Here is a 10,176-nt window from a genome sequence, read left to right as displayed (position 1 = left end):
AGGCATTTTTCCACAAGGGCTATTAGCAGCACAATAGACACGATGTGGTCCCAAAAACACTTCTCTGACATAGGGTTCAGCATATCTCTCGATGATGTCATTGAATGTCTCGCCAGCTTTGATCCATGGCCTGCGGCACGCAAAGTTCTTTGTTTGTCAGACAAATTATTTGGTCAAAACTACAGAGCAGTACAAAACAAGAGGACACACATGGTTAATGTTCTGGGTTTTCTTTATATACACAATACCGTTCAAAAGTTTGGGGTCACTTAGAAATGTCCTTGTTTTTGAAAGAAAAGCACATTTTTTGTCCATTAAAATAACATCAAATTGATCAGAAATACAGTGTAGACATTGCTAATGTTGAAAATGGCTATTGTAGCTGGAAACGCCAGATTTTTTATGTAATATCTACATAGGCGTACAGAGGCCCATTATCAGCAACCATCACTCCTGTGTTCCAGTGGCACGTTGTGTTAGCTAATCCAAGTTTATCCTTTTAAAAGGCTAAATAATCATTAGAAAACCCTTTTACAATTAGCTTAGCAAAGCTAAAAACTTGTTCTGATTAAAGAAGCAATACAACTGGCCTTCTTTAGACTGGTTGAGTATCTGGAGCATCAGCATTTGTGGTTTCAATTACAGGCTCAAAAGGTCCAGAAACGAAGAACTTTCTTATGAAAGTCTTCAGTCTATTCTTGTTCTGAGAAATGAAAGCTATTCCATGCGAGAAATTGCCTAGAAACTGAAGATCTCATACAACGCTGTGTACTACTCCCTTCACAGAACAGCGCAAACTTACTCTGGTGCACAACTGAGCAAGTTTGCCCCGGTGCACAACTAAGCAATAGGACAAGTACATTAGTGTCAAGTTTGAGAAACAGATGCCTCACAAGTCCTCAACTGGCAGCTTCATTAAATAGTACCTGAGGGTTGTGTTTTTCTTGGAATAGAAACACCATAATATGAATCAAATTAATTAACCTAATTTCTTAAATCAATCCCATATAATATGTTCTAGTACAGCCAATATTAAAACCAGTCAAACTCTTCGCAAAGATACTAGCACTAACTAGCATTAATGGCAACAATTGCCGACACTTAAATACGTGCCATAGAATTCTGTGGCAGCCCGCAAGCTGTCCTGCAGTACGACTACTTTTAAAGAAAGAACTACTGTATGTGATGGGGGTCTATGGTCAGTCTGTTATATCTGGTGTAATTCTTCTGTCTTATTTGGTGTCCTTTGTGAATTTAAGTATGCTCCTTCTAATTCTCTCTCCCTCTTTCCCCTCCCCTCCCGGAAGACCTGAGCCCTAGGATCATGCCTCAGGACTACCTGACCTGATGACTCCTGGCAGTCCCCAGTCCACCTGGTCGTGCTACTGCTCCAGTTTCAACTGTTCTGCCTGTGGCTGTAACAGGGTTATATTGGGGATTCCCCTTGCCACTTTATTGTTAAGCCAATGGGTTTTTGGTTTAATTTTTGTCTTGCCTTCACCTACTCAACATGGCATCTTATTGGCTGGTTTGCGTAGCTTGCTTACGAGGGAGGATGTTTCAGTTAGAATCGTCCCAGTGAACAAGCACCAAACCAGCAGTAAGTTGTTGGTTGCAAAGCACTGTATGTCAAAAGTGATTTTTATACTCCCAAGTGATTATTTAAATGTACAATTTACACTGCTCAAAAAAATAAAGGGAACACTTAAACAACACAATGTAACTCCAAGTCAATCACATTTCTGTGAAATCAAACTGTCCACTTAGGAAGCAACACTGATTAACAATAAATTTCACATGCTGTTGTGCAAATGGAATAGACAAAAGGTGGAAATTATAGGCAATTAGCAAGACACCCCCAAAAAAGGAGAGATTCTGCAGGTGGTGACCACAGACCACTTCTCAGTTCCTATGCTTCCTGGCTGATGTTTTGGTCACTTTTGAATGCTGGCGGTGCTTTCACTAGCATGAGACGGAGTCTACAACCAAAGATTTGGCATGGGTCCTCAGATCCTCAAAAGGTTCTACAGTTGCAACATTGAGAGCATCCTGTCTGGTTGCATCATTGCCTGGTATGGCAACTGCTCAGCCTCCGACCGCAAGGCACTACAGAGGGTAGTGCGTACGGCCCAGTACATCACTGGGGCCAAGCTTTCTGCCATCCAGGACCTCTATATCAGGCGGTGTCAGAGGAAGGCCCTAAAAATTGTCAAGGACTCCAGCCATCCCAGTCATAGAATGTTCTCTGTTACCACTCCTGAACAGCTAGTCAAAGGGCTACCCAATATCCCTCTTGTATGCTGCTGCTACTCTCTGTTTATAATCTATGCATAGTCACTTTAATTCTATCTACATGTACATATTACCCCAACTAACCAGTGCCCCTGCACATTGACTATGCACCGGTACCCCCTGTATACAGCCTCGCTTGTTATTTTACTGCTGCTGTTACATTTTGTATTTTTTTTTCCTTAATTTCTTAAAGCATTGTTGGTTAAGAACTTGTAAGTACGCGTTGTATTCGGCGCACGTGACAAATAACATTTGATTTGCCAGCTAGCCAGCATAAACTAGCTTGCTGGGAAGGGCCATTGAGCTTTAAAAGAACATGAAGGACTCATCAGGGCGACTGACTGAACCGAAACCAATCGTCTCCACGACATATGTCATCAATTTAGGTAACGTCTATTGTCGCGTTCACGTGACATTTGGAACTAGGAAACTCTAAAATGTTCGACTTGCTAACTGGTATAGCGATACACGTGCCGCGTTCAACCTGTTATCAAGTGAGAAATGTCCGAGGTTCGGACTAGTACGTGGACGCGGCATAAGACTATGGCTGTATAGCCAGAGATACTGGATATAATGACGAGATGCTCAGGTCTCAGCCCTAACAATGGAAGTCGATGTCCACAGCCTGGAACGGCGTCTTCCTATGCTCTCTTTGATTGGTGGATACATCTCGTTATTTGAATGATATTTGAATATTCGATGAGGGCTGTTGACGTCAAACCGCCTGAATTCAACGGAGAGTGAGACGCTATGCTAGCCTCATAAATATAAATAATTTCACCAGGGACAAATTAAATGACAATTTATTTGTCACATGCACCTGCAGATAGCCAAGTGGTTAGAGGGTTGGGCCAGTTACCAAAAGGTTGCTAGATCGAAACCCAGAGCTGACAAGGTAAAAATATGTTGTTCTGCCCCTGAACAAGGCAGTTAACCCGCTGTTACTAGGCCGTCATTGTAAATAAGAATTTGTTCTTAACTGACTTGCCTAGTTAATTAAATAAAAAAAGTTTTAAAAAAAATACAATGAAATGCTTACTTACAAGCCCTTAACCAACAACAACTGATAAAGTAGTTATTTTTCCACACAGTTGCCAGGATGTCACATGCATCACACTTATCAGTCCACTCCTAATAACCTAAGCATTACAACTTTTATTAGATCAAAATATAATTTCATTTTTATCTCCTAAATTCGACACTCATTGCCCCCACATACAAAAACGCCTCACCTGCTTAATAATTAATTAGTTCCTTAACGTGGACATGTTTTGGGCGGAGTAAACCCTCTCGCTTCGACTCTTCCTCTCTGGTATAGCCTCTCCCGTTTCAGAAGTCATCATGGCGCTCACTTCCTCAGTCAAAGGTAAGAGTCGTCTACAATAACATTGCCAAGCTATTATTTAAAATCAACACAGTTTGCAAAGCAGTTGACGGCCTTGCCAATTATTTCATTATGTAAAGCCTAAAAGGTCTCACGTTTACTTGGGCTTCCTCACTGTCCAGGTAGCTTGTTATGCTAATGATACTTAGCTAGCTAACGTTAGCTGGCTAGTAACATTACTCCTTTAATCTTCAGTTGCAGTCGCCCCAAAAAGTCACGTTACCTAGCTAGCTATACATCCAATTATCTAACGGGGAATTGCACTGCAGTAACGCTATTTATTGAACGCGTGGGGGAAAGTATTTAGCTAAGGTTAACTAGCTATTAACTATAGCGTGCTAGTAACGTTAGCGTGTTTGTCTTATCAGGATGTAATACACAATTGGTATATACAGCCTGAAACTAATGCTTCCAAAATCGTGTAAATTTTTCTTACAAGACAGAATTTTGAATAAAATTACATTTAAACCTACTCCACCGCTTGTACGTGCGGTTTGTCCTTTAGCTGCTCGAAATTTGAGACAAAATATCCACAGGAAAGTATAATTTTTTTACCTGAATTTTTAGAGTGCCGGTAGGTATCGGCACCGATTATAACGTTAAAGTGAGTTTTATACTGGATATTCGGTTTTCTCTCGACAATAGTAATTGAACCAAACATGACAATGGACAAGTTCATTTTGCATGGCCCTGTGTCAAAGGTGCGCAGATTTTGATCATTTTAGACCATTCCATTGGTCCTTAAAGGAGAGGTTCACCCATTTTAAATGTATTGTTTTTGTGCATCTCTGAGGGATGTTCTATCGATTTCCCTGGGTTATTTCGTGTTTGCATGTGTATCTGAGTTATTGCCGTTCAAGCAGTCAGATCCGTCCGGTATGGGTTAGTACTGTGAAAAAGTCGCTCTCAGTAAACTGGAAGATAATAGGAATATGACTTTTAGATTGTGAAAACAACTTATCATACATGTCAGATTTCAATACTGGCCGATGTGATAACTCGGGAGAATAGATTTTCTCGAATGAGCCATTGATCATATTTTTGCGATATTCCTACCTTGAGAATTTTTTTATTTAATGGAGGTTCTATCTCATTTTTCCTTTTTGTCTGCCTCTTTAGGCCAGAGTGCATTGCATGGTAAGGGCCATTGCCAGATATATTATAGAAAGGAGATAGGAATCTAATGAATGAAGGAATGTGTAATGCAGCACCCAGCAGACTGTCGACAAATCGCGTTCACATTATCGTGCTGCTCACGCGGTTGCTAAGCTAATTGCCACACAATCCCATCTCAAAGTCATTAGCTGCGCTCGAATACTCATACTAACCATACTATTTGTGACGTGAATTGAATGTGTATATAGTATGCTTATTGGTCGTAGTATGGATATAGTTAGTATGTTAAAAGTTCCCGGATGTCGTACTAAATTTGCCAAAATATGAAGTATACACACAGAGGACACTATGTCTGTACTTTAGGGCCCATATTGCAATTCTTCAGGAAATGGGCATGGCTACACATCGTTTTCAGATTTGAAGAAAATGGCGGAAAGTACGCAGCCGAAGTACAACGAGATCGGATACAAATTCATAGCTTTAACTAATTATGACAAATGTTAAGAAATTGTTGAGCAATGTAATAACTTTTCAAATAAATGACCTTACATGTTATGTTGGCTGACAATTTGTTAGCTACGCTGTCTTTACGAACCACATAGCATATTATTAAAGCAATATGTTAGCTAGCTACCTAATGTTAGTTGGCTACTTATACATAAAACTTGCCAGTATATTAACCATCTATCTTAACTACCCAACGTTTATTGACTTGATTATAACCGTCATTCTTAGCTAAATGGTATAGTCGTTGTGCATTCTCAATGGACATTCTGTGTACCAGAGCGCAGAATAATGAATTTATGAGCGCTCAATACCTGTTGAATATGGTGAATATGGTAAGAAACTTTGGCAAAAGAGCATAATTAATTTGTTGCCGGCAGAAGTTAGTCACCAACACTCTGGATCAGAGGTCGACCGATTAATCGGCATAGCCGATTTCAAGTTTTCATAACAATCGGTAATCGCATTTTTGGACACCGATTATGGCCGATTACATTGCACTCTATGAGAAGACTGCGTGGCAGTGCAGAAAGAAGCCAAGGTAAGTTGCTAGCTAGCATTAAACTTATCTTATAAAAACAATCACTAGTTAACTACACATTCAGTTACTAGTCCAATGCTCTAACCACTAGGCTACGCTACCGCCCACTAGGCCTATAAAAAAACAATCAATCTTAACATAATCACTAGTTAATTACACAAGGTTGATGATATTACTAGTTTATCTAGCTTGTCCTGCATTGCATATAATCAATGTGGTGCCTGTTAATTTATCATCGAATCACAGCCTACTTTGCCAAACGGGTGATGATTTAACAAGTGCATTCGCGAAAAAAGCGCTGTCATTGCACCAATGTGTACCTAACCATAAACTACAATGCATTTCTTAAAATCAATACACACATTTTTTTTTTTAAACCTGCATATTTAGTTAATATTTCCTGCTAACATGAATTTCTTTTAACTATTGTTAAAATTGTGTCACTTATCTTGCGTTCTGTGCAAGCAGAGTCAGGGTATATGCAGCAGTTTGGGCCGCCTGGCTCGTTGCGAACTGTGTGAAGACCATTTCTTCCTAACACAGACCGTAATTAATTAGCCAGAATTGTACATAATTATGACATAACATTGAAGGTTGTGCAATGTAACAGGAATATTTAGACTTAGGGATGCCACCCGTTCGATAAAATACGTAACGGTTCCGTATTTCACTGAAAGAATAAACATTTTGTTTTCGAAATTATAGTTTCCTGATTTGACCATATTAATGACATAAGGCTTCTATTTCTGTGTGTTTATTATAATTAAGTCTATGATTTGATATTTGATAGAGGAGTCTGAGCGGTGGTAGGCAGCAGCAGGCTCGTAAGCATTCATTCAAACAGCACTTTCTTGCGTTTGCAAGCAGCTCTTATCTGTGCTTCAAGCATTGCACTGTTTATGACTTCAAGCCTATCAACTCCCGAGATTAGGCTGGCAATACTATAGTGCCTATAAGAACATCCAATGGTCAAAGGTATATGAAATACAAATGGTATAGAGAGAAATAGTCCTATAATTCCTATAATAACTACAACCTAAAACTTCTTAACTGGGAATATTGAAGACTCATGTTAAAAGGAACCACCAGCTTTCATATGTTCTGAGCAAGGAATATAAATGTTAACTTTTTTAATTGGCACATATTGCACTTTTACTTTCTTCTCCAACACTTAGTTTTTGCATTATGTAAACCAAATTGAACATGTTTCATTATTTATTTGAGACTAAATAGATTTTATTGATGTATTAAGTTAGAATAAGTGTTCATTCAGTATTGTTGTAAATGTCATTATTACATATATAAAAATTGGCCAATTAATCGGTAGTGGCTTTTTTGGTCGTCAAATAATCGGTATCAGTGTTGAAAAACCATAATTGGTCGACCTCTACTCGGGATAACATGAAGACAGCCTAACCAGCTCTGCTAGGGTGAGTAAAATGGTTAGTGGTCTCATTTGTGTCTGGAAGTAGATTGCAAGCTAGCCAGTATTATCTTGGGTGCTTGACTGCCGTTGTAAGGTAAGAATGCTCAAATCAACCGTACTCCTTGTCCCGAGCGTCCAGTGTGCACTCCAAGACCGACACGCTCTGAATTTACAAAAGGACAATCTGACAATGCTCTGAATTTACGAGCACACTCTGGCACTCCAGATTGAATTTAAGAACACACCCAAAGTTTAAAAATGTCTAACTTGTCATTTGTTATGCTAACTAGCTAGCAAGAGGTTGCAAAGCAACAGCATCAACTTCCGGTAGACAGGTGAAGAGCTAGTATGCTCAACTGAAAGAATACCGTTTGTTTACTTTACAATATACTAAAATGAACTAATGTCATGTAGTATACAGTATGTTTTCTATGGGTATTCGAATACAGTTAGTGTATATGTTGAGAAACGTGGCCATTTAACTCAAATACGTAATTTCATGATTTCTAACTTAATTATCTTACATCTTGGAAAAGATTTGCAATGTTTAACTTCTTGTTGACAAAATTTGGGTTAATGTTGGGTTTTGGAGCTAGCACTCAGTAGACTCCCATTCACTCCTTGAAGAAAAACGTTCTCTTTCCCAGAATCGCCCAGAATGCACCGCGCAGCCCATTGATGTAGCGTGGTATATATCTGCCGTTGCGAATGTTAGACCACTCTGAGGCACATCGAGCTGCAAGTTGAACATGGTGAGATTGTAGACACCTAAATTGATAATGCTGTTTGTTTAAGGGATTTTACAACTAACTAGCTACGTTAAATGCTGATATTGTCTTTGGTATTAATGTCTGTAGCTACGTTTGTTTGCTTGCTAGCTAGCTAGCTTGCCAGCCAGTTCATAGAGAGAGCATTGCATTGTGGATTTTGTAGTTGACTTGAGCTGCAACAGATTTCAACAACGATTTTTCATGTTGCTACCAACCTTATTATAATGCCAATATGAAACATTTGTTCACAAAAAATGTTCTCAGATATTAGTGTTATTTAACACTGTCAATTAAAGGAATGAGTTGTTTTGGGTTGATTTTTCAAGTGAAATCTTCACCCACCTGAGGCACCTATCCGTGCAAAATGAACTCCACCATTGAAAATTGTAATTTCTGAAACGGGAGGATGGAGAACAATGGCACATTTTTTGTGTGAGTTTTTCCTTATTGTATTTTTATTTTGGGGGATTCCAGTCTCCAACAAAAAGGGTGGTGATTGTTCTCCATCCTCCCCTAGTTCAGAATATACTATTTTGTTTTCATGGCATGCTTGGTTCAATAGCTATTGACGAGAGAGAAAATATTTAATTCTCCATTGAGACCCCTGCCGGCTCAGAACATATAAGGAAATCAGTCGATTTAAATAAATTCATTAGACCCAAATCTATTGATTTCACATGACTGGGAATACAGATATGCATTGTTGGTCACAGATACCTTAAAAAAAAGAAGGTATATTTGAAACTGGGATTCATCAGTGAAGAACACACTTATCCAGCGTGTCAGTGGCTATCGAAGGTGAGCATTTTCCCACTGAAGTCGGTTACGACGCTGAACTGCAGTCAGGTCAAGACCCTGGTGAGGACGACGAGCACGCAGATGAGCTTCCCTGAGACGGTTCTGACAGTTTGTGCAAAAATTAATCACTTATGCAAACCCACAGTTTCATCAGCTGTCCGGGTGGCTCGTCTAACCATCCCGTAGGTGGAGGTCCTGTGCTGGCGTGGTTACATGCGGTCTGCGGTTGTGAGGCTGGTTGGATGTACTGCCAAATTCTATGGTAGAGAAATTAACATTCAATTATCTGGCAACAGCTCTGGTGGACATTCTTGCAGTCTGCATGCCAATTGCGCGCTCCCTAAAAACTTGAGACATCTGTGGCATTGTGTTGAGGCAGAACTGCACATTTTAGTGGTCTTTTATTGTCCCTAGCGGAAGGTGCACCTGTGTAATGAATGATCATTCTGTTTAATCAGCTTCTTCTTATGCCACACCTGTCAGGTGCATGTATTATCTTGGCAAAGGAGAAATGCTCACTAACAGGGATGTAAGCAAATTTGGACACAAAACTTTAGAGAAATAAGCTTATGGTGCGTAAGGAAAATGTCTGATTTAAAATTTTAAAAAAGATAATAGAAAAAAAATGTAGTTCAGCTCATGAAACATGGGACTAACACTTTACATGTTGCATTTATACAGTGGCAAGAAAAGGTATGTGAACCCTTTGGAATTACCTGGTCTTCTGCATAAAATGGTCATACAATTTGATCTGATCTTCATCTAAGTCACAACAATAGACACACAGTCTGCTTAAATTAATAGCACACAAACAATTATACGTTTTCATGTCTTTATTGAACACACCGTGTAAGCATTCACAGTGCAGGGTGGGAATAGTATGGCAGAAATAACCTCAACCGAACGTCTTCTGTAGTTGCGGATCAGACCTGCACGATGGTCAGGAGGAATTTTGGACTATTCCTCTTTACAAAACTGGTTAAATTCAGCAATTTTCTTGGGATTTCGGGTGTGAACTGCTCTCGAGGTCATGCCACAGCATCTCAATCGGGTTGAGTTCAATACTCTTGACTGGGCCACTCCAGAAGGTGCATTTTCTTCTGTTGAAGCCATTCTGTTGTTGATTTACTTCTGTGTTTTGGGTCATTGTCTTTGTTGCATCACCCAACTTCTGATGAGCTTCAATTGGCGGACAGATAGCCTTAATTTGTCCTGCAAAATGTCTTGATAGGCGGAAAAATGAATTCACAAGTTTTGATAGTAGCAAAGCAGCTCCAAACCACAATGCTCCCTTCACCATACTTTACAGTTGGGATGACGTTGGTGTGCTGTGCCTTTTTGTTCT

General features: G+C 39.5%; 1 protein-coding gene across 2 annotated transcripts in view; it reads left to right on the top strand.

Annotated features, from left to right (window-relative positions):
• The first annotated feature begins 2,593 nt into the window (after positions 1-2,593).
• ireb2 (iron-responsive element binding protein 2) overlaps positions 2,594-10,176 on the top strand; it is a 28,980-nt gene continuing 21,397 nt past the window's right edge. Inside the window, exon 1 of one of the 2 annotated variants that reach the window (XM_055934895.1) lies at positions 2,594-2,678. In XM_055934895.1, coding sequence (XP_055790870.1) covers positions 2,609-2,678 — 70 coding nt within the window. In that variant the 5' untranslated portion in view covers positions 2,594-2,608. Of the gene's footprint in view, positions 2,679-3,551; positions 3,659-10,176 lie in introns of those variants that run through there. The other variant, XM_055934896.1, reaches the window with a different exon arrangement.

Source organism: Salvelinus fontinalis, chromosome 9 (assembly GCF_029448725.1).
Source record: "Salvelinus fontinalis isolate EN_2023a chromosome 9, ASM2944872v1, whole genome shotgun sequence".
Classification (NCBI taxonomy): domain Eukaryota; kingdom Metazoa; phylum Chordata; class Actinopteri; order Salmoniformes; family Salmonidae; genus Salvelinus; species Salvelinus fontinalis.
This window is presented reverse-complemented; position numbering and strand designations above follow the sequence as displayed.